General features: G+C 47.5%; 1 protein-coding gene across 3 annotated transcripts in view; it reads left to right on the top strand.

Annotated features, from left to right (window-relative positions):
• Positions 1-22791: 22791 nt before the first annotated feature.
• Positions 22792-25051, top strand: part of OSBPL3 (oxysterol binding protein like 3) — a gene marked incomplete at both ends in the record, with an annotated part of 88870 nt that continues 86610 nt past the window's right edge. For all 3 annotated transcript variants that reach the window (XM_080701084.1, XM_080701085.1, XM_080701086.1), the window contains one exon: positions 22792-22884. In XM_080701084.1, the coding sequence (XP_080557210.1) occupies positions 22792-22884 (93 nt within the window). The remainder of the gene's footprint in view (positions 22885-25051) is intronic.

A 25051-nucleotide genomic window follows, 5' to 3' on the forward strand; every position in this document is an offset into this window, starting at 1 on the left:
TGTTTCCTTGTGACCTTCGTTTTCCGTGAGCGTTTTCCCACAGTTCCATGTGCTCGTGTACTTAGCATCCTTCTCTTCACTGAAATATTTTCAAAGGCAATAGTATTCATAGTACAAAATAATATATATTGTGGTCTTGGTGCTTCTCTTTTCTTCTACTGTGGGACTTTGAGGCTGTGTATACATCTTCTCCCTGTTCGAAATCTCAGGTTAAAAGGGAAGAACGTTTTGGTACCGCTGGTTGAATGGAATCTCAGCACTTTATCGATGTGCACTGCTGCGCACCGTGAGGGTGTCTAGAGGGGGTTTTATTGGAGAGCACAGGCGGCGGCTCCGGAGCCCCTGGCAGGCGGCAGGGAGCAGGGCTGTAGCTTGTAGAAGGCGGCACAGAGCCCGCGGGTTCCCTCTCCTGTCCCGCCGCTCACAACCTCAGGCCCTCCATCTTGTGTGTCTGTTTGTGTGCCTGGCTGGGTCTGTCTCAGCCCCGTGCCCGCACGTTTGTATTGTCGCTACGTGTGTCACTCTGTGTTTCCCCGATTGTCTTGTCTGTCCCCCTCCCCGTTCCTCTGTCTCCCCTCTTCCCTTTCCCTCGTTCCCCAACCAGTCCTCATCTCTGCCTTCCTGTTTGGTAGAGATGGCTTTCCTCTGGCTCCTTATCCCCAGAGTCAGTGCGGTGCTGCTGCCCTCTGGGGTTCGCTCAGTGGCCTGGGAGCTGAGAGGCTGCCGGTGGGTTCAGGTGCTGGGGAAGGGGCTCTTCTAGGTCTGAGTGCCTCTTGCTGCCTGCAGGGTGGGCTCCCGAGAGCCTGCCCCCAACTGATGGCCGCCTTGCTCTTCCTACAGTGGGAAGATTCTCTCTCCCTGATGCTGTATAGGCCCAGTATTTCCAACGAACGTTTGTGTTTTTCTTTTTAAAATTCTCCTAAAACTGTTAAGTCAGCCTGTCTCTCCCCCCCCCCCCGCCCCGTGCCTGACCTAAGGTAATGAGCTTGTTTTGGAGTCCACACGAGCCCTTTGGTGCTCCCTGAGGAGGGTGAGCCACCACTCTCACCCAAGGGTGGGGGAGAAGAGGCCGGGACAGGCCGAGCTCTTGACCTGAAATCCCTCAGCCAGGCCCGGGGACTTGGCACAAATATGCGGATTGGCAGCGGGGCTGTGAGTCAGAAGCAGGTGGTCAGTCCAGAATCATGCCAGAGCGGGGAGTGGGGTGGAGCTGCCCCTTGGGGGCGTCCGAGGGGGAGGGCTGGGAGGGCGGCCTCACCACGCACTCCCCAACTTTCTCTTGGGGTTTGTTGTGATGACAAGTCCTGTGAGGCTTTTTATATCTTTAATGATCTAATAAAAGATGCATGAGCCGGACGTGGTGTACCCCAGCACTTGAGAGGCTGAGGTGGGAGGATTGCAGGCTCAAGGTCAGTCGTGGAAACTTAGTGATCCCTTTTTCCCAAACAAAAAAAATCAAAAGGGCGGCAGTGGTGGTGGTAGCTTGGAGATAGAATGCTCTGGGTTCAATCCCCTGTACCAAAAAAAAAAAAAAAAAAAAAAATGAAATGTTTGTGGAACCAAACTCTAAAAGCACTGAGGTGTGACTGCTCAGCTCCGCGCCTCACAGGCTGGACCATGATGAACCTCGTTCCTTTATGGACAGAAACAAGTTGACCATGAACTGAGGGCGTCTCAGCCTCATGCCATTGTCAGCAGCCTAGCTTGATGGAGTGAGCGCCATCTTGATTCCTGTAGCCTCCTAGTAACTCTGGGATCAAGAAGTCAGAGTCCTCCAAATTCAAAAAGATGATGATGATTTATTTTTGCGGTACCGGGGATGGAACCCAGGGGCATTCTACCTTCAAGCAGCACCCGCAGCCCTATTCTTCATTCTTGATTTTGAAATAGAGTCTCACTGAGTTGCAAAGGGCCCCACCAAGTAGCAGAGGTTGTCCATAAACCGCCATCCTCCTGCCTCAGCCTCCCAAACGCTGAGGACAAGCGGGCGCCACCACGCCCAGCTCAACAGGAGTCTTTTTTGATGCGCCATGGATGTCCACCCTTCTCCCTCACGTGCCCCAGGCTTTCTTTTCTCTGTCCTCACGAGTCATACTATCAGTGCTACTTTGAAGTGGCCATGGATTCAGTTTCAGGCCTAACCTCGCTGTTCTTGGGTGACGGGTAGCAATTGAAAAGGAATCAAGTATGCTCCAAACGTTTGGCCACCGTCTTCATCTGAGCTTCTTCTCTATAAAGTGAAGCTTCTAACCCGAAGCAGCGGATAGCCCTAGGAACCGAATAATAAATATAAGAGCGCTTGGCCCGCTGCCCGGGAAGCCATACTATAGAGTACATCTGATTCCTTTTGATCCTCTCCTCATGGATACGGAGACTCCTGGCACCTTGTAATGTGACGGCAAAAATTTCTTAAGTTTCTCCTTTCCCACTTAGAAAAGATTCCCCGCTCCACCCCCATCATATGGGTCGGCACTACTGAATTTTCTAGTGTGTTCTGTGATACTGTGTGGTGTGTGAGATTTACTTCTCTGCTCTACCTCCAGCGTCTAGTACTTTGTCTGACCAATAGTGTATGCTCAGTGAGCATTTGTGAAATGAACACGAAATGTTGATTCTATATCCTTTTTTGTTTGGGGAAATAGAATCCTGATTGCCTATGCGCACGTTTCTAAGTAAGTCTGCATAGCAGTTGTATGAATACTTAACTAGTGAGACATTCGCTGCAAGATATTTTTTTTTTAGTAGTAGTTTATCCATTCACTTAACTTAGAGTTTTAATCTTCTTCTTCTTCTTTTTTTTTAATACCGGGACTTGAACCCAGAGGCATTCTACCTCCAAGATACACCTCCAGCCTTATTTTTTATTCCTTATTTTGAAACAGGGTCTCCTTAAGTTGCAGAACTGCTCACTAAGTAGCTGAGGCTGGCCACAAACCTGTGATCTTCCTGTTTGAGCCTCCCAAGTACTGGGATCGCAAGCGTGTGCCATCACGCCCAGTTTGTACCCTCAGCCCTTAAAAATTTTTTTTTTTAATTATTTGAAAACAGGATCTCCCAAAGTGGCTGGAGCTAGTCTTGAACCTGGGATCCTTCTGTCTCAACCTCCCACATACTGGGACAGAGGTGTGTGCCACTGTGCCCGCTCGAGTTTTAACCTTGAGTGCCACATCTTCTTCCAAATGATTATGTACTTTCCCATCTGGATGTTTCTTCTTTAAGTAATAATATTCTCTCCTTAGGCAAAATCAGACTGAAATAGAAAGGAGTGAGTCTTAGTGAATTTTTTTTTTCTGGTCTGGGGGTGGAACCCAGGGGTGTTCGACCTCCAAGCTGCACCCCTTGCCCTATTTTTTATTCTTTATTTTGAAACAGGGTCTCACTGAGCTGCAGAGGGCCTCGCTAAGTAGCTGAGGCTGTCTGTGAACCACGATCCTCCAGTCTCAGCCTCGGGAATGCTGGGATTACAAGCGTGCGCCACCACGCCCGGCTCTTAGAAAGCAAGGGCTTGCCAGGCGTGGTGGCGCACGCTTATAATCCCTGTGCTTGGGAGGCAGAGACAGGAGGATCGCGCAGGTTCGAAGCCAGCCTCGCGCGCTGGCTTAGGAGACCCTGTTTCCAAATAAAAATGTAAAAATAGGTCTGGGAGTGTAGCCCAGAGGTAGAAGGGCTTCCAGGAACTCCAGTACCACCACCAAAAAAAAAAAAAAAGAAAGCAAGGGCTTGAGAGTTTTGAGTAGGATTAAAGATCCGCGACAATGGAGAATCCAGAAGGGACTTTGAGGGGAGGGGTGAGATGCGGAAGCGTCTTCCAGCCTCAGCCCTCTGCTTATGGTCTTTATGTGACAGCCATGGTTTCTGAAGACTCTCTAGACCTCTCAAGCCCAGACACGAAACTATAAAGAGTGTCCACGTGTTATTACTGGCTGATGTGAGTCTGATTCATGACCAAGAAATTGCGCCTGTGCTTGCCGAGTTATTATGTGCATCCTGGATTAGCCGACCTTTAAAGGTAAGAGCTAGGATCATTCCATGGACTCGTAGGATAATTGGGGTTGAGAGCGAGACAGGAGCAGCCGGCCGGGGGAATGCTGAGAGGCGGTTAAGAATGGATTTCGTTGTCCAGTCGCTTTGGAATGAGTAACCGAATTAACAGGTTTGGCTTTGGTGGTTGTGGTGACTGCTGTTTGTTTTAACTGTGGAACTTCTGGGAGCCTTTAGCATGCCCAAATCCATGACAGAGGGTATCTTCAAGTAGGAGCAGCAGCCCCCAAAGATGACCGCTCCTTGGAGGTCTGAATTTTAACCCCCAGAGAGAGCCCTGCGGGGCTGGTGTTCAGCCGCGCACACTTTAAATAATTGCGGTAAGGCCTTGCCCTTCAGACTTGAAGTCTGACATCTCAGTCTTTCTGGCTGCAAGTTTCATGTCTACTGGTTCATGACATCGAAGCCAGCTGTGTCTGTTGCCTGTCTCAGAGCTATCACAGAAGTGAGAATTTAAAGTAGGATTTACAAGCAAACCTATGCAACTCTGTGTATCTACGTCGTTTATAAAATGATCTGTCTTCTGTGATGTAAAGTGAGGTGCTGTTGATGTAATCTGTTGCTTGGGGAGATCCGTCTGATTAGTACCTGAGGATCCCTGCCCTAACTTGGGATTTCAATCCCTGCAACTTTGGCTCAGACTCTCTTTACGAGGGGCAACAGGAAGAGAACAGAGCTGGGCCCGTGACAGTCAAGACCACTGTGTCCTCTGCACAGCGGGCAGAGTGTGGACAGCTAGCCGCCTTGCTCCAGTGCGGCAGCTGCATCGCTCGCCATGACTGGGTTGTGCTCCCGGAGATTCGCTCTGGAGCAAGCTGTCCGGTGACCCTCGTGGACCCAGCCGCTCCCTCCTCCTGAGAATCCCACCTCCTCTCTCCCTCCCTCCACCCACGCACCCTTTCCTTGTCTAAGACACCTGATAGGAGCTGTTTATTTTCTTTTTCTAAGATGGTGAGAGAGAAGCAGGGTGTGGTGGCCCACACCCGTAATCCCATACTTGGAAAGATGACAGGTTTGAGGCCAGCCTTAGCAACTTAGTGAGATACTGTTTCAAAATAAAATATATAAAGGGCTGAGGGTGTAGCTCTGAGGCAGAAGAATACCCTTGGGTTCAGTCCCTGGGGGGTGGAGAGAGGGGGGTGGGAGGGAAGGAAGGAGAGAGAGAAAGAAAGAAAAGAAGGAAGGAAGGGAGGGAGGGAGGAAGGAAGGAAGAAGAGAAAGCCAGGCAGGTGGCTCATGCCTGTAATCCTGGTACTTAAAGGCTGAGACAAGAGGATCATAAGTTTGAGGCCGGCCTTATCAACTTAACAAGACCCTGAGAAACTTAGAAAGACCTGGCTTCAAAATAAAAAATAAAAAGGGCTGAGGGTGTAGTTCAGAGGCAGAATACCCCTGGGTTCAATCCCTAGCGGGGTATTTCCTGTTCACATTTCTAGTTACAGGAGCCAAACGCCACTGCGGACTTGTCTGCATTGGCGGGCGGTTTCCTGTCCACAGGCGTGGTATGGGGCGGACCTCTCACCTGGGAACGGGGCCTCTAATGTTTCCCTGACAACCAGAGAGAGGAGCCACGAGGAAGGAGGACTGACTGACCGACCGACGGACCAACTGACAGAGGTTGGTGCGCATCGCAGGAGAATCAACTCTACCGACCAGGAAAGCTGTTGGGTCGTGTGCTTCTTGTAGGAAATTTAACACCCAAACCAGAAAAGAGTAGGGCAGAGCCTTCAAACTGCCGCTTCTCCGCACTCTGTGCTGGGGGAATAAACAGGACCCTTGCATTGTTAACTTTGGTAGCGGAAGTGCTTCGACATTTCTCTTGCCCTTTTTAACTCTACCAAAATCCACCCCAGTTGTATTTTTTTAACTTGTTCTTTTGCCTCCCCACCTTTTTCTTTCTCTTATAATTTTTTTCCAGTTTGCACATTTACAAGTCTCTCCTGTTCAGTCCTCTGAGGCTCTCCTCCTCCTGGGTATGTGTAAAACTTCCTGTGTCCCGTGGTCGCCTACCTACATTCGCTAAATGAGTTACCCCCTTACAATGCATTGTTTATCATTGCCCCCACAGTTTTGCAAGGATGCCCCCCCATCAGAGCCCGGGGACTTAGCTTACGTTAGGGAGTTTGGTTTGAGCTCAGATTCTCAGGTGCAGGGAGATTTCCACTGAGGCCCCACAGACTCGAAGCGTGTGCACCTCATACATCATTAACCATGGGGGTGTTGAGTTTCTTGTTATTTGAGCATCAGCGGCTGACAGGTTTATCAAGCTTTACTTATTGTTAGCTGAATTGGTACATCTCTGAAAAGATGATCAGTAGGTTTTTATAGGAGATGGGAAAGCTTTGGAAAATTTGCTTTCATGGCTTGTAGTGACTCAGTTAAGTCTTTTTAGATAAGGAATGAAGTGTGTGTGTGTGTGTGTGTGTGTGTGTGTGTGTGTGTGTGTGTGTGTGTGTTTTGCTGACTGTCAAAACTCACCCCGGCTTCGACCAGCAGCCATCAGTTAAGGCAGGGCGCCGCCGCCCACTGATAGAATTCAAACCACCAGATGTTATTTTAAGTTCTGCTGGGTGGCTCTCTCTCTTCTGACCCTTTAAAGTGCTAAGTCACACCCTGCTTTGCATTTTACTTTGGTGGAAATTAGATGCAGCAGACATAGGCCTGGCATTGGGTACTCCAGTGAAATCAAACACCAAAATAAAAGCAGGCGGTTCTCTGGAGTAATTCGATCCTCTCTCAAGGCAAGATCGTGTGGGGGCCCTGGCTCACTGCAGCTGGCTCTCAGGAGCTTGCTTCTCTGGCTGCCTCGGTCTGTGGTCCACATGGATCATGGGCTGTCCGCCAGGGCTGGAGGGATCCCTCGCGGAATGGGGTGCTGGTTCCAAGTGGGGCGGGGCTTTGGGATTTGGGAGAAGCTCCCAGAGGTGACCCTGCCAGGAAGCCAGGGTTGAGAAATGCTGGCTCTTGCCTTCCCTGCCCACCCCAGCCCCGCCCTGCAGTCTCATGGCTCCCCAGCCTTAGGGCTCCCCAGGCCGCCTCTTCCCCTCTGCCCAGGACGCCAGCCCACAGCACCTACTGGGTGGCCCGCTCTGGCCTGTTGTCCTGTTTCACTTATGCCCACCCCGTCCTCCTCGTCAGAGTGCTTTCCTCCTTTCTATAAGCTGTGCCACCCCATTTCCTCCCCTGAGGGGTCAGCACAGTGGTGGACACATAGTAGGTCCTTTAGAGGTGTGTGCTGGGTTGAGTTTTCTTTGGCTGTGGGCCTTTCCACTGTGCCTTCCTGTGCTAGCCCATATTTATCCATAAGAGCTTCTTTAAAAAAAAAAAACAAAAAACTTTTAGAGCCGGGTGTGATGGCGTACGCTTGTAATCCCAGCATTCAGGAGGCTGATGAGACAGGAGGATCGCGGTTCGCGGACAGTCTCGGCTACTTAGTGAGCCCTTTGCAACTCAGCGAGACCCTGTTCCAAAATAAAGAATGAAAAATAGGGCTGTGGGTGTCGTTGGATGGTAGAATGCCCTGGGTTTCATTCCCAGTACTGCAAAAAAAAAAAAAAAAAAAAAAAGGAAAAAAAAGGAAAAAACCACCAAAAAACTTTTTTTGGGCAGTGTGATCATGGTGGGACTTGGAGTGATGCCAACATCCTTGCGCACAGCACTTAGTGAAGCTCCTTCTCCACGCTCCTTCCCTCCTCACAGTGTGAGTGAGAATGGTCATAAACCCTTGATGAGCGCACGTCCCTCCCTCAGTCCTCCTACCTCTCTCCCACAGTCCCCTCCCTCGGACCTCTCTCCCGCAATCCCCTTCCTCTATTCTACTGCTTTCTCTCCTCATTCCACCAAAGCCCTTTTGCTTCCCACTTTTGTTCTAACTTCCACATATGGGAGGAAACATTTGCCCGCGGCCTGAGACGGCTGACCTCACTGGCACAACACTCTCAGGACGTGCATTTTGCTGCAGATGCATTAGTGTTGTTCTTCTTTATGGCCGAGTGAGAGTCCACTGCACGCACAGACCACAGTTTTGTTGTCCGTCCGTCCGTTGGCGGTTCCGTCATTGGGCGACTGTGAATTGTGCTGCTAGAAACGTGGCCGTGCGTGTGTCGCTACAGTGTTCTGACTTCATGCGTGTGTCGCTACAGTGTTCTGACTTCAGCTCCTTTAGAAAGATACGGAGGGTTGTGCGGCTGGATCACAGGATGGATCTGTATGGAGGTGCTTCAAAAGACGAGGCGTTGTGCTTCTTTTGAGACGCGCGTGGAGGAACAGGTAACAGCGCCTACGCTGCAGGACGGGGAGCGAAGGTCGGCCCACTTCTGATTTTCCCATTCGGGAGTGGAGGGGCGGCCATTCGCCCTGTGAGCGCGCCCACTCCGTCGGAGCGTTCAGTCATCCCGATGTCTGGCGGCTCTTGGGGCCAGAGAGTGACTGCGCCACAGCTGGAGAGGGCGCAGCTGGCGCAGGGGGTGGATCTACCATCGGTTCTTTGGGACATTATGGGGTTATTTCAGAAGAGATTAATATGCACATAGGACTTAGACACCGGAGCTTTCCTTTTTAAAGTGTGTGTGTGTGTGTGTGTGTGTGTGTGTGTGTGTTGCTTTTGTCAAACAGCAAAAAGGATTCTCCTTGTCAAGGATTCCTCTTTCTGGCCCAGGAAACCAGTCTAAGGGTGGTTGGCCACTTCCTTTTGACAGCCACGGAGGTGACTCAAGATTCCTAATTTCAAGACTTGCTACCTTCGTTCAAGGCCTACTTATTTATTTATTTATTTATTTATTTATTTATTTATTTATTTATTTTGGTGGTACTGGGGTTCCTGGAAACCCTTCTACCTCCGGGCTACACTCCCAGACCTATTTTTACACTTTTTAAATTTGGAAACAGGGTCTCTTAAGCCAGCAAGGCTGGCTTCGAACCTGTGTGAACCTTCTGTCTCCGCCTCCCAAGCGCAGAGATTACAAGCATGCGCCACCACACCCGGCTTAAGGCCTACATTTTTTGTGCTAAACCTTCAAGAGCCTCAAATGGAGTGACTTCAACAAGATTGCATTCCACCACCCCCATGCCCCATGTAACTGGTTACAGATTCGCTAACCTGACGTGGTTATTCCTTGGCTGCCATGGTGACGCCACCATCCTAACTAGTGGCTGGGTCCAGTTGTCACCGTCTCCCGTCTCTGAGGATGGGTTGTTTGTTCCTTAGCCCTAGGACTGGGGGAGGGGCAGGAGACACACGCACATCTCTCTTTAGGATCATGACCTGGAAGAAAGAGAGCTTCAGTTCACATTATCATTGACAGCACCTCGTGGCAAGGTGCCCACCAAGCTGCAAAGAAAGACGGAAATGTAGACTCTTACTGGATGGTCAGAAGCCCAACGGAAACCTGTGCATTTGTTGCTAAAGGAGAATGAAGCTGGGCGCGCGGCCACACACTTGTCATGCCAGTACTTGGGAGGCTGAGACAGGAGGATCCAGGTTCGCAGCCAGCCTCAGCTACTTAGTGAGGCCCTGTTTCAAAATAAAGAATAAGAAATAGGGCTGGGGGTGTAGCTCAGAGGTAGCTTTGAGGTATTGGGGTTCCATCCCCAATACCTCAAAAAATAAAAAAATAAATAAAAAAGAAGGAAGAATGTATATTGGTGGACAACAAGCCAAGACATGCATGATAATGTACCAACACGTTGGATCCCCAATGACCACCCCATTTCCTGGCTTGGATAAAAATGTAAATGTACTATCTGCCAAAAGCAAACTATGTCATGAGTACCATCGAGCCCTGGTAAGAAACTGAAGGATGCTAGGAAGTTGTGTGGTGCTTGTATCTTTCATGGGGCGATAGAGGGGATCTAGGAAGTGTACATCTAACTTCTGTTAATGTTATATCAACAAAGAGTCGGCAAGCGCTGATGATAACGGAGACAGTATTGACAGGCAGAGTTTGGATTGCGGGGCAGGCTCTTGCCATCTTTTGAGGACAAGTGTGTTTGGCAGCAGATTTGTTCACCTGGAGTGTTTGAACTGAAAATTGAAACTTTGAACTGAAATTTGAAATCTGAACCGAAATTCAATGGGAAGGAAAAAAACACATTACAACTTGACCAGATGGAGGAGAACCGGCAGAGTAAAGATACGAGCAGTAGCAGAGGGGGAACTTGAGTAATTCAATAAGAACAAAACGTGGGAGGCAGGTTGCTTGTGATGCCTGTCACGGTGTGCCTCGCACAGCCTCCGAGGACTAAGCAAAGGAAACTGGACGGACTGAACGTAGATACAGGATCACGAGCTTCGTGGTACCCACAAGGTTGGGAGGTTCCCATGACTAGAATTTGATTCTAGAAGGGAATGTTTGTCTTCAGAGAAGCGGCACTGTGGAAATCTAAGATGCTAAGGGTGGATCCCGGGGTCGGGGCTGGGGGCTAGGAAAAAAGGTGCGGTCGGTGAATATTGGAAATTGCCAGTCAAACACGGAGGAAAGCCCGTCCTCAGAGAAGGCAGCTCTGGAGTGGCTGCCAAACGTAATGGTATAAAAGGAGGTTTAATGAGGCTCTTACCTGCCGGAAGTCTATTTCTCCCAAGTTCTGATAAACTTTTAACCTTTTTTTGGGGCTGATCATTCAATGCTTAAGAAGACTGAGAAGCTAATGTAGGGAACTCATCTCTGGATTTCTTCTGATCCAACAAAAAAGCGTTGACCAGTGATAGATAGTGACCGGAACCGGAAGATGAAATCCCCAAATAAAGATGCTCCGACAAAACCACGTACCCTAGGAACATTTCACATAGGTAGAGGAAAAGAAGGAGGAAGGGAGGGAGGGAGTTATGTCTCTCATGGTCAAAGACTTAAAAAGGCAAGGTCTCAAGAAGAGATGGCTAAAATATTCTGAAATACATAGACGACCCTAAATGATCCCAGTGAGCAGGAAAGGCAGAAGGCTCCCACGCAAGTTCCAGACATGCTCGCACAGAGAACTTTCCTGGCCGAACAACTCCCACAAGCAATCTCTGTAAGTTAAATTTTTACAGAACGCACAGATCAGTAAACTACGGTTCCTGATTAAGATGTAGACCCAACAGCTAGCAGTCAGGATACGAAGAATGACTCAAAAAATACAGGAAACATGACTAATACTTTCAGATAGTGCAGAACTGAAGCAGGGAGCTTGGAAAGAAAACCGTTTGGGCAGGGCGGGGTCGGGAAAAGGTTTGTAGGAGAAGGTGATAGAATGACCTGCAGAAGGTGGAGGAAGTTTCCACGGGTGGGAGAGGCGGGGGGGGGGGGGGAGGAGGGTGCTCTGTGCAGGAGCTTTAACAGGAGCAGAGGCCAGAGCCGTGGGGCGGGGTGGGCGGGATGCAGGGTGTGTCTGTACGCTTTTGGAGTGGGAGTTTAAATCTTATCTATTGAGTGGCAGCCGCCAAGGACCACGCTCAGTGCTTTCTGTGGATTATTTCAGTCCATCACCACAGAATCCTGTGAAGTAGTCTGCAGAGGAGGACACTGCTCAGAAGTCTAGTAACAGGCAGTAAATGAAGGAAGAGGGAGTCCAGAGCCAGGAGTCAAGATCACTGTACGGTGCAGGGTGCCCCAGGCCAGGGCTTGCAGCTCTACTTAGCCTGTAAGTATTGGGGATCTGGAGCAGAAGAGAGAGCCCAAAAGTGGAAGGGAGAAGGTACTGTTAAGTCGGTTGAAGAGAAGGGAGAGAAAGCCGGGAGTCAAGGAAGACCTAGTGGGAATCTGAAACGGGTTAGTGGTTTTGAGAAGAAGATCGAACAAGCCGAGCATGGTGGCGCACGCTTGTAATCCCAGCATTTGGGAGGCTGAGGCAGGAGGATTGTGGTTTGAGGACAGCCTCAGCTACTACTTAGTGAGGTCCTTTGCGACTCAGTGAGACCCTGTTTCAAAATAAAGAATATTAAAAAAAAAAAAAGCAGGGCTGGCGGTGGGTGTCTCTCGGAGGGAGAATGCCTCTGGGTTCCATCCCCAGAGCCACCCCCCAAAAAATTAAAGGTCTAGTGAGGGGGGACCTGCCAATGAGAGTTTGGTTTAATGAGGAGAGGTGGGTAGCTCCAGGAAGTCCGCAGCAGGTGTCAGCAGGAGGGCATGGTGAGTTCTACTTTGGGGGTTTCAGGTCAGGAGGCTGTTAGCACTGCTGTGCTCAGTGCCGCACTCTCCATATTAGCTACGACAGGGAGACCAATATCCGTGGACAGGAACGCATAGAGAATACAGCGTGTGTCTTTACACACAGAGGAATGCTACTCCGCCTGTAAGTAGGAGGGAAAACCCGTAGTCGTTAAGCAGTAATGCAGATGGCCCTGAGGACACTGGGTTAAGTAAAAGAAGCCAGTCACCAGAATACAAATACTGCAGGGTCCCATTTATATAGGACATCTAAAATAGTCACATTCCTAAGAGCATAGAGTAAAATAGTGGCTGCGAGAGTCTGGGGAAAAGAGAATGGGAAGTTGTTATTTAATGGCCGCAGAGTTTCACTTTGGCAAGAATAAATTCTAGAGCTCTTGTGTGCAACATCGTGCCTTGACATGAAATTTGTTAGTTTCATGTTAAGTGTTCTGGCCACAATAAAATAAAATAAAAAGCTGGGTATGGTGGTACATGTATGTAATCCTAGGACTTGGGAGACTGAGACAGGAGGATCACAGGTTCAAGGACAGACTCAGCAACTTAGGGAGGGACCCTGCAGCTTAGTGAGAAACTGTTTCAAAATAAAAATAAAATAGGGCTGAGGATGTATCTCAGAGGTAGAATTCAACCCCCAGTATCAAAATAAATAAATAAAATAAATGTAAATATATATTTAAATATATAGATATTATATAGTCTACATATTTGCTTGTTTTCTTATGTTTATTTAAATATATTTATGTAATATTTGAATATAATAAACATATTTTTTGTACTAGGGATTGTTTGTTTGTTTGTTTGTTTGTTTTGGTGGTCCTGGGGTTCCTGGAAACCCTTCTACCACCGGGCTACACTCCCAGACCTATTTTTATATTTTTATTTGGAAACAGGGTCTCTCAAGCCAGCGAGTCTGGCTTCGAACCTGCATGATCCTCCTGTCTCTGCCTCTCAAGTGCGGGGATTATAAGGGTGCGCCACCATGCCTAGCAGTACTAGGGATTGAACTCAGGGGCATTCTACCTCTGAGCTAGGCTCCCCAGTTCAAATTTTTCTTTTTTTTATTTCTTTTTTTATTTTTTATTGGTGCAATGTATTCATACATCATAATGGTATAAAGAAAATACTTTTGTAGACATACATGCACACATCGCCCAGTTAGCCCCTACCCGATCCCCACCCCGTTCCCTCCCCATACCTCCTTCCCATGCTTGGCTTAGTGGTTGACATCTAGTTTTATAGCAATTTATCCAATATTAACGATGATAATCTCACAAAACAGTTTCATTTGTCTGATACCAAGCTTTTGATGACTAAAAGATAACAGTTCAATATTTCTTTTTGCTTTCTTTCTTACCAGAGAATATTTTTTTCTTTTCTTTTTTTTTTTTTAGGTGAAGCTATCATACATTATTTATTTTTCAGAAAAAATCTATCCTGATATGTAATATGGACTCTAGATACCCAAAAAAATCTCAAAGAAGAACAAAGCTAGAAGATGTATATTTTCTGATTTCAAACCATATAAAGCTACAATAATTGAAACAGTGTAGTACTGCTCCAGAGGCAGATATATAAACCATTGGAGTTAAATAAAAGCCTAGAGATAAATTCTTCCATATATTGTCAAGTTATTTTTGGCAAGGTTTCCATGAACATTTGGTGGAGGAAATAATAATCTTTTAACAAAATATTGTTGAAAAATAATAATTACATGAAAAATAATAAAATTGGACCCTTACCTAACATATTTACAAATATTAACTCAAAATAGATAAAAGACCTAAATATAAATCTTAATACTATAAACTTTTAGAAGAAAATCTGGGTCATAAAACCTCACAACACTGAAATTGGCAGTGATTTCTTGGATATGATTTTAATGGCACAGGCAACAAAAGGGTGAACAAACTCCCTAAAAAATAAAAAAATTATTTTATATCCAAAGACAATGTAAACAGAGTTAAAAGTTACTGATAGAATGGGATAAAATATTTCCAAATGCTATATCTGAAGGTATATTAATATTCCAATTAGAAATCCTAAAAATTAGCAACAATAAAAGCAAACAATACAACTTAGAGATAGGTAAAAGACTAACATAAATAATGAATCTCCACAGATAACCAATCTTAGTTGTCTATTGGATGGAAAATCTTGTTTCTCTGGTTCTGGTGAGTGTTACCTATTTCTTCTTTGTAGTTAATCTCTTTGAGTATTTTCTCTAGCGCTGGTTTTGAAGACATAAATTCTTTCAGTTTCTGTTTGTCGTGGAAGCTTCTTATTTCCCCCATCTAATTTGATAGAAAGTTTTGCTGGGTAGGAAATTTTTGGCTGGAAGTTGTTTTCTTTCAGAGTTTGGAATATGTTACTCCAAGCCCTTCTGGCTCTCATGACTTGGTTTGGGAAGTCTGGAGTGATTCTAATTGTTTTGCCTCTGAATGTCACTTGGCCCTTTGTTTTTGTTGCCTTTAAGATTCTCTGCTTGGCTTCCACATTGGTCATTTTGACAATTACGTGGCGTGGGGATCCTCTTCTCCGATCCTGTCTAACGGGAGTTCTATAAGTTTCCTGGACCTTTGTATCAACCTCTTGCTCTATGTTTGGAAAATTTTCTGCTATTATTTCCTTGAAAAGATTGTTAATCCCTTTGGTTTCACCTTCTTTTCTCTCCTCTATTCCAATTATTCTTAGGTTAGCTCTCTTAAAATGGGCCCATATTTCTTCAATGTCAGATTCCTGCTGTCGGATTTTTTTTTCTAAATTAGAAATATGCGTTCATTTTTTGAATGATCATCTTCTAGGAGCGAGATTCTATTCTCCATGTGGTCTAATCGGTTGTTTGTACTTTGAATTGAGGCCTTTACTTCATTAATTGCATCCTTTATCTCTTTTTGGCTCTCTCTGAATTCTTTTCGAAACACCTCTATTATTTCTACAGTTATTTTCCTGATTTGATCTTCTATAAATCTCTGAATTTCTGTTTTATCAGGTTCTGATGTTGTGGGGTTGTGGGCATTCATTGCTCCATTGTTATTCCTCTTTCCCATGATTTTGGAAGTTTGTACCTTCTCTGGGTTCTTCCCTGGGTCACTACGACTTCACTTAAGGTGCTGTGGATCTCTAGTCTGTGGTATCTCGGTCCCCACTACTCCTTTACTGGGTTGTATCGCAGAGTCTCAGACCCTGGGAGTCAATCGAGGCTGCTTTAGACCATGGGGGGTGCCAGGTTGGGCGTTCTCCTAAGGTGTAATATCTCTGCCACCACCACTCCCCCACTGGGTCAAGTCCCTGGGAGTCAGTACTGGGATTTCTCCTCTAGGGGCCCCAATTTGACTCACTGTTGAGTGCGCAGATGGAGCTGTCGTGGACTCGGTGAATTCGCTGCTGCTGCCGCCGGTAGCAATATGGTGCCGCTGCTGCGCCTTCGGCCGTGAGGCTGGCGTATTTCTTTTCTGTTTTTGAACTCCACTCTGGGTCCCTGCAGGGTGCGCTAAGCCCAGCCCCTGGGAGATTTAGATGCTCCCTGCGCCTAGAGATCTGCCGAATCCCTCCGGGCTGTTCTGCAGCGGCTCACCTCGGCTCGCTGTCCGCCACTCCTCTCTGGAGCCTGGTGGGGTGTTGAGTGCGTTGGTCTGGTGCCGTCCAGTTAACTCACCGCTGCCGCCAGCAGTAAGGCGCTGCTGCTGTGTTCTCGGGCGTGAGGCCGGTGTATCTCCTCTCTGGTTTCTGAACTCTGTTATGAGTTCCCTTCCTCTCTGGAGCCTGGTGCTGCAAGGCAAAATGGCACCCGCCGCTTCACGCCGCGGCTCCAGCTGCAGCATGCGGTCTGGTTTCTGGTGTCTCGTTTTTCCAGCCCTCTTTTTCTCTGTCCTTTAAAATTACATTTTTTGTTTCTCTGCTGATGGTGTTTTCTGGCTATGAAAGGCGCTGATTTTGTGGTAATAGAGCTTGGTTGTTAGCGGGGCTCGTAAGCCCCGTTTTGCTCCGTCGCCATCTTCCCGGAAGTCTTCTCTCTCTCCTTTTTTTCTTTTGAAACAGGGTCTTGCTAAGTTCTTGAGGGTCTCGCTAAATTTCTGAGACTGGACTGGAACTTGTGATTCTCCTGCCTCAGCACCCCGAATATTGGGATTCCAGGCATGTGGCAATCTGCCTGGCCTTAAATATGTATTTAAATGTATGAGCTTAAGAGGACCCAGAACGGTGCACTGCCGGGCTCACAATCAAGGAGAATCCCAGGAGCACTGAACAGGGGTGCTAGGATAATGTGTGCAGAGTGAACCCTAACCTCAGAGTGAGCTGAAGCTTGCAAAAAGGTTAAAAGTTGAAAAACATTCTCGCAAACCTCAGAGGCATATGTAAAAAGATAAGCCTCAGGTGTGGGTCTTCCTCTTTACAAAACACCAAGAGTCTAGGCGCATGCCTTTTCCATCTTCTCTCTAAGGGAGAGGTGCAAACTGGAGAAATCGACTAGAGGAGGACCAGAGAGGAGACCCCCATAGCACCCAGTGGCTGGTGCAGGCGCAGCCCAAGCACTGCGGGCCATGGAATTGCCTGACTTCTTGGCTTCTGGTGACTGAGCCTCTGATGGTGGATGCTGTGGAGATGTTTAGAAAGAGAGAGGCGATCTGTGATTTCTCTAGACCAGTTCTCCTCTCCCTGGCTGCACACTGCAGTCAACCGAGGAGCTGCTGCAGATCCAGCTGCCCAGGTGCTGCCCTGTCGCTTGGGAGTGTCCTGGATAAGCCCCAGGACACTCCAGGGACAGAATCATGGCTCTGCCTCCTAGCTCTGTTCAGCTGCTGTAGGCTTCTGGAGCGCACGATGAGTAAACAGGCCAGAGTTCACCTGTAGGAAAGGAGAGGCTTGGGTTGAGAGGAGACATGGGGATTTAGCCTGGCTTCCTTTTGTGGTCAGGTTATTGGACCATAAAAATGCCACAACGGCCATATGCCCTACTTCTTCTAGTTCACACTGGGGATCGGAGGAGGTTCATTCCCAAGCCCAGGAACTTGACCCAGGGAGGGCCGGGAGGGAACAATTCCCCAGGACCAGGGGTTGGTTGGGTGGTTATTTATTTGTAATAGTTTTGCTCCGGTAGACCAAGGACATAAACAGAGGCCAGGATAGGAAAAGCAGTTCCTAAAGATCAGAAGAGCTGGGCACAGTGGCGCATGCCTGTAATCTTAGTACACAGAAAGCCAAGACAGGAGGAGCGCAGGTTTGAGGTCAGCCTCAGCAACTTAAGGAAACCCTATTTCAAATTAAAAAATTAAAAGAGCTAGAGTCTAGCTGGAGGCCCTGTTTTCAATCCCCAATACCTTAAAAAAAAAAAAAAGTCAGAAGCATGCAGTTCTATCTTTCTACACCATTTAATGGCAGATCTTACCCTTGGTTCTACACCAGAATCACTTGTGGAGGTATAAGAACACTGACACCTGACCCCAAGGCAGAGTCTGAGGGAATAAATAGTTTTGGGGTCTGGTCATCAGCGTGTGTGTGTGTGTGTGTGTGTGTGTGTGTGTGTGTGTGTGTGTCTGTGGTGTTGCTGGGAATTGGCCTTGAGCGCAGGGGCACTCTACCTCTAAGCCACACCCCCAGACCTATCTTATTATTATATTTTTTATTTTGAAATAGTTTCACAGAGTTGTCGAGGACCTTGCTAAATCGCTGATCCTGGCTTCCAGTCCGCAGTCCTCATGGCTCAGCCTCCCAAGTACTGGGATTACAGGCATGCGCCGGCAGGCCTGGCTGGCCAGAGGCAATGTTTCAGAAAACCCTCCCCCCCATAATTCCCCTTTGCAGTCAGAGTTGTGATCTGCTGCTCAGCAGAACAGATAATAAGGAGTAAGCATCTCAACCTTCAAGCCCTTACCTTTTTCCAAAGTGAAGCACATAGCTTAAATGATTTAAAAACAGCCTGTCCACACTTGTGGTAGCGGTCCAGGGCATGTTAGTGTGTTGGAGAACAAAGGTCGACGGTCTCTGTGGCTTTAGGTTGAAGGAAAGGTATAGGATCTTCCTGTGGGCTGAGATGCATGTACCAGAAAGGAAGGAAGTTCAATCCTACCTGTTGAGTGCTTGTTTTATTCAAGCCAGATACTTTATCCTTCTTTCCTCATTTAATCCTCAGAGGCAATGTTATTTTCCACTTGACGGAGAAGAAGCAAAAAAAAGGAACACATTAGTCACGGAGCAGAGTTTGTCATAACGGAGTTGGATTCAAACCTGGTCTGGGCCCTTCGGAGGCACATGCTGTGCCCATCTCTGTCACGCTGTTTACAAAACACTGTCTTCATTTCTAAGTGTAATCCTCCTCTTCCTCTTCTCTTTCTTCTTTAGTATCGGGGATTGAACCCAGAGGCATTCTACCTCTCAGCCATACGCCAGCTTGATTTTATTTCTTATTTGGAAACAGGGTCTCACTAGGTTGCTGAGGGCCTCTCTAAGTTGCTGAGGCTGGCTTCGAGCCTGCGATCCTTCTGTCTCAGCCTCCCAAGTGCTGGGATTACAAGTATGCATTGTCACACCCATCTCTAAGTGCAAACTTATAAAAGAAGCCTTAAGCCAGCCTCGGCAACAAGCTAGCCGTTTGTTCCTCCCCACTTTTGATAGAAATCTGTTCTCTTTCCCTAATGGCAGTCCCGGGAGAGCAGGTGTGTGCAAGTCTCAGGCCCATTTGACTTCTGACTGGAACACTGGCTCTCACCAGGGCCGGAGCCAGGAGCTGTTCAGAGGTGGTGGCGATGGTGACAAGAGGACCCAGCCCGTCTCGGAGGCCCACGCAGGGACCCTGTGCACTGACCTCAGTGCACACATCGGGCTTGACACACCTGGTGAATTTGGTGGCCTTCATAATCCAGAGCAAAAAGAGGAGGATTTTCTTCCTCAAGCCAGTGGCTTATTACCATGAAAGCAGCTCCCAAATTGAATTCTGCCCCAAATTCTCCTGAGGCTAGCAGTGAAGTCTGGGGTCATGGAAAAGAGCAGTAACCCTGGCCTCTGCCCTGGGTGTGGGTATGGTAGGAGCTGTGGACTCTCCTCCTCTTTCTTATTGGAAAAGGGGAGAGAAGTGGTTAAGGCAGAGCCCTCACCCCGACACGCCCACCTCAGCGATGCCAGGTTTGGCCTACTAACAGCCTGGGACCCGCTGGTGGTGGTTTTCTCTGAAGCGAGGTTGGCCAGGCCAGGAGACACACAGACGGCCCCTTTCATCAGTTGCCTCCCGGACGGGGCATGGCGTTCTGATTGGGCACAGTCTCCAGATTCCTTGTTTTATTGCTCAAGCTCCTCTTCCTCCCTTTCGTCCACACACACACTTGTCCCATCCCCTCGCTTATCAGAACCTCGACCTTAAGAAAACAACCTCGCACAAGCAAACAGAAGTCCTGTGTTGGGATTCCTAATCTGGTGTGGATTGGTTGCCACAGAAACAGTCATCCACCCATACATTTGTACACACACACACACACACAAATAAATAAATAAATAAATAAATAAATAAACTCTCTCTCTCTTTCACACACACAATCATTTGGGAATTTCATCAGGTTGTCTTTTGGAGGTAAAAGAAAGGGGGTTTTCTAAACAGCAGCCAACACTGTTGTTAAAGGCGCTATGAATACATCTTTTATAGGTCCTCTGTCCATTTGTAATCCGATGAATTTCCTCCTAATTCAGGTCCACTTGGTCATGCCCCAGTAAGTAGAGCTAAGTGTTTGAAGGCGCTGGTGGTCAGTGGAGAGCTGGTGGAGGGGCGTTGGGTGGTTAGGTGATAGTGACGTGGGCATTGACTTCCATGTGTAAAGATTCTCATATTTCTAGGTACTTTTATTTTCTGAGATTTTGATATTTCTCTTACTGCTTTGATTTTAGTTTATGGCTCTAACATACTCATTACCAAAGAGCTAAACGCCCAGGGAGACAAGAGATTTTAGTATTTAATGATTAACCAAAAGTTTGATGCTATATCTAACTTGCTGGTTCCTGGACAATTATGTAACATCCTTAGTTTAAAATCAGACTCTGTGAACACTAGTAACTGGATTGGCTATATTTTTCTTATTGTTATTAACATGCATGGAAAAATTGGAAAATTAACTTGAACTTAGTGTGTTAAATAAATACCCCCGGCCTTCTGAAGCCCAAACCAAACCTATTAGTCACCTTAACTCAGGGCTGTGGATAGAGGTAATGATTCCAGGGCCTCTCCTCTCTGAAAACTGGGAGGCCTCCATTAGGATGAGACCCCTGGAGCTGCAGAGGTGACGGGCAGAGCCCAGCCAGCTGCCTGTGACAGCGCTGGTCCCTGTCTCTGCCTTGGCCAGTGTCTGTCCCCACCCCAGGATGTTTGCCATTTTGGAGGCTGGTATAGTGCTGCGGAAAGGAGTGGGGTGTTACCTCTTCTAAGCTGTCTTGTGACATTCTTCCTTCTGAGTCTTTCTGGTCCAGCTTCCAAGCTGCCCGAGGGGGCAGTGGCTGTCATCACCACACCTGGCTACTAGGGGCGTGCTGATTTCTAGCGTCATGGTGAAGGGGCGGGGATAGGGCTGGATTCACCCTCTTGGGGGCTGCGTGACTGGGTTAATGACCTAACTTCTCAGAGGCTCAGTTGTCTTCAGTGTAAAGTAGGAATAATATTCTCCCATCAGACTGCTGATTAAATGAGACAGTGCTTGTGGGAATCCTTAATATAGTGCTTCACAGTAAGTAGCACGAACTCAATAATCATCCTTTTAATTATTACTATGCTAATAGCTACAAAATTCTACTTTTCCCTGCAGTTTTTGTTACATCATTTTTTTTAATGTTTTCAAAAATCTTTGTGAGAACAAGAATCCTCTACCCCAAACCAGATGTGATTTTTTTTTTTTAATGATAGTATCCTACACATATCGTTACGTTCACCTTCCTAAGAATTGTCAAGGCTGCAGCTCAGTGACATTTTGTAATTCTACAGTGCTGCAAGCCATGGGCACCGTCTAGGTCCAGAACATTTAGTCACTCCAAAAGGAAACCCGTAGTCACTAAGCAGTCGCACCCCGCTCTTCATCTCCCTGCCTCCCGACTGTGGATTTGCTGATTCTGGATGTGTGCAGATGGGAATCCACAAGTAGAAACATGTAATATGTGTTCTTCCGTGTGTGCCTTCTTTTACTTAGCATGATGTTTTTAAGATCTGTCTATGTTATAGCACATACCAGTACTTTATTTCTTTTACTGTCTGAATAGTATTCCACCAAATGGCTTTTCCGGATTTAGTCTCTCCATCAGTTGATACATATTGGATTACTCCCCCCCTTAGCTACTGTGAGCTGTAAGCATTAGCTTGCAAGTTTTTGTTTGAATACTTGTTTTCCATTTCTTGGATAGATACCTAGAAGTCAAATTTCTGGATCATAAGATAATTTCTCTGTTTACATTTGTCTGAGAAATTGCCAGTCTGTTCTACACCATGGCAGAAATGTTCCCAGCAACAGTGTTGGCGGGTTCCGGTCTCCACACCCTCCCCAATACTTGTCATTGTCTTACTTTTTTTATTATACTGTCATAATAGATGTGCAGTGCTGTCTCATTGCGGTCTGGGACTTTTACACTATTGATTTTGTATCTGTCTAGACTCACGTTTCTATATTAAGGTTGCAAAGCTATATGTCAAACTGTTGCAGGGGATAGGTTGGGGGGGGGAAGGTGTGTGATGTGAAATAATCCCCCCCCCCACCAGACACACAGAGACAAACAGAAAAACCGTGGATTCTTGTCCTAAGCTAAGAATAAGTATTCATCGCTTGGACAGCTGCTGCAGATTTAAAGAAGTTTATTAAAAAGATAGAAATATAGAGATAGTTACAGCCCTGTGCCGGAGCAGGCACAGGGGGGCAATTCGAACAAAAATGCCAACGAACTCCAGTTTACTGAATTTTTATCCTGTTTAAGTCCAGCAGGTCCCTTTGATTTTTGGAGATCACGTTACACCTTATCGCCAGCCCCGGCTCTGCTTCTGTTATCTCTCCAGCTGGGTTTATGGCCTGAAAGGGGGAAACATCTCTATCTTCAAACACAGACCCAGATTTATGGCCGGAGGGGGAGGCATCTCTGTCTTCAAACACAGGCTTTTACATTTCGTCTTTTCCCCCGCAATGTGTTAAATTGTTCTTAGGAATGCAAGGACATGTTGGCTAACCCTGGCTTTCTTAGTAAAGACGATATGTTTCAAGGTTGGACATCTTTCCCAGGACTGATACATTAATACTTTTTAAACTCTCTTCCCAATACCAGTACAAAACCACCGACACAGAATTCCCATTGTCGTTTTACACAAACATCTTTTTCTCTACAGCAAACATCATTGTTTTAGCTTTTCCCCAGCCGAGTGCTGGGACTCTGTAATAGGCCGTGTGGATGAACGGCCTGCCTGGCTAGTTAGAGGTGACTGACTTTCTCCCATATGTTTTCCCGTTGCTTTAGGGCCATCCAAGAATGCTTCTTAAGCTTATTGGCTAAAAGCAGAACCCCTGTCGCCGTGGGGCCTCTGCACGCTCGGCTCCACTGCCCTCCGATGGCATTCTGACCACATCGAGGCCAAGCAACTGTCCCGCTGCTCAAGATGGGCGACGAGAAGAACCTGGCTGTGTCCCAGAAGCTGGTCTCACCGTCCAGGAGCACAAGCAGCTGCTCCTCGAAGCAGGGAAGTCGACAGGTAAAGTGTAATGCGTGCAAATGTTAAGGTACCCATTTAAATCGCCGGGGGCTTTTGCAGTTTACAGTGCCCACATTTACCTGGGAAATCCTCCTTCCCAACTTCAGAGCGTCTGCTCTCATCCTAACCATACAAGGAGAGGAAGTGCCATGTAGCTTTAGGGATTCAGCTTGCTCGCCGTGGGAAGAACCGCACTGGCCTCTCCTTGTCGGATCTTACGCAGTCTTTGCGACCGCCTCCAACAAGGTGTTAATAATCCCATTTTTCCCATGAGGAAACTGACTCAGAGAGACCAGGTCACTTGCCCAAGGACACAGCTCGTAAGCAGCAGATGAGAAGCCGGAGCCCACACTTTTGCTCTAGCCTGCCAGCCCACGCGAGTAACAGTCGCGTTTCCACTAATTATAACACCCAACCCCACTTCCTTCCCTTCGCCAAACCTTCTGTGACAGCTTGGAACCAGATCACGCTGTGAGTAACTTCACATCTCCCCTGATTTATTTCTCTGATGGGTTGTGGAAACCCAATCAATAGGGAAAAGTAAATAAAACAGTCCAAGGGAATTAAGTAGGAGGAAGAAAAAAACTAAAACAAAGGACTGAATAATCAACTCCTAAATGACTGCCAGGTAATTATGTGTTGTTTCCTGGTTTCCTTTCTAATAAATCTCTGCTGGCAGGCTTTGCTGGGCCTTGGTCAATGGCAGTAGGTGTTGTACATTAATCATTATAATTCTTCCTCCTTCCTTAGATAGAAAAGAGGCTGCCAAAAAGCTGGCTGTGGAGCCCCAGGGGACCCCAGCTTTGCTGCACCTGCTGGCTCTGTATCTTTGCCTTGGCCTTGTGGGAAGTTCTGGTCCAAGAATTGGCCCGGCGTGCTTGGTTCCAGATTTGGAAACAGCGGCTAAGCCGCCTCCCACCTCGGCAGGTCGCCGGGTTGAAGACACATCCGCCGGGGTCTGACTATTGGAACTTGCCTGGGACCGGAAGCTGGCCAACCGAGGCTGTGATGCTAGGCAGATTAGACTTTGCCGTGGGTTGGACATTTGGAGATTCTCCCTCCCCCGGGATATGCCTTGAGGGATTAAGAGGGACATTTTGTCAGCATTGCTGGGATTAAAAAAAAATAAAAAGACTAAAATTACTCATTGGCTAATGTATCACGGCTCCCGGAGGAGGGTGACTGTGTTCGCCTGCTTTTGCCAACTTTCCTCCGGGCTTTTTTCTTTCCCTTCGCCAAAACCATGGTCAGGATCAGAGCAGGATGTGTGTGGGGCCCACCCGCCCCAACCCTGCGTGCCTAGAAGCCCCCGGTGTTATCATCCTCCCTTGACAAAGGGAGAGAACGGGACCCTTGAAGAAGCAGGGCTCACACTGCACCGCTCTGCAATTTTCACATTTAGTTCATCAGAAGCATCTCTCTCTGTATTGCTTGAAACTGATTTGGCCGTCTTGGTGCTTTTTAAAATTACTTCAGGGGTCATATCATAAGGGGTCAGAGGAGCAGGACCTCTGCCTTGACCCTTTCCTGCCTCTGAATGCGTCGTCAGTTATGCATTCGTCACAGGGTCATCTTCTGTGAGTAGATCTCCCACTGTAGTTTGCTACGTGCATTTTAAATACGCTCAAGTTGGTTTATAAATGTAGACGCTTACTTCCTCTGCAGCAGAGAAAGGTGGAGAATTTGATGTTTATTTCACCTGTAGTCTGAATTTTGGTATAAAGCTCAGGCTTACCTTTCTGGGACCATCTTCTTAGTCCACGTGCTGCCCCGTCCTTTGTCCAAGTGTTCTGAGCCGGGCTGGACTGCGCTTTTCCACACCCATGGCCCACCCTGGCGGTCCGTCATGAACTGCCCGAGATGCCTCAGCCTTCTCGCCTGCCGCAGGCTTGCAGGAACCTCCAGGCCCCACTCGCTGGCCTTGGGGAGCACGCTGACCTGGGGGCGTGGCCTTGCTAAATACAGTGTTGACCCTGTGTTTCTGGCCACGGCGCTGGAAAGTTACAGGCTGCGCATTTAAAAGTTCAAGGTTTTGTAGTCAGAGATTTAATTTGAAGACTTTCAGACTGTAACTGAAGATACTGTGCAACCACCTCCTTGCTTTAAAACACCAGCCTAAAGTCGTTTCAGGCCGGGCCCTGGTGTTCCTCTCTCTGGGAGGGGGATT

Source organism: Muscardinus avellanarius, assembly GCF_963383645.1.
Source record: "Muscardinus avellanarius genome assembly, chromosome: 9".
In the NCBI taxonomy this organism is placed as follows: Eukaryota; Metazoa; Chordata; class Mammalia; order Rodentia; family Gliridae; genus Muscardinus; species Muscardinus avellanarius.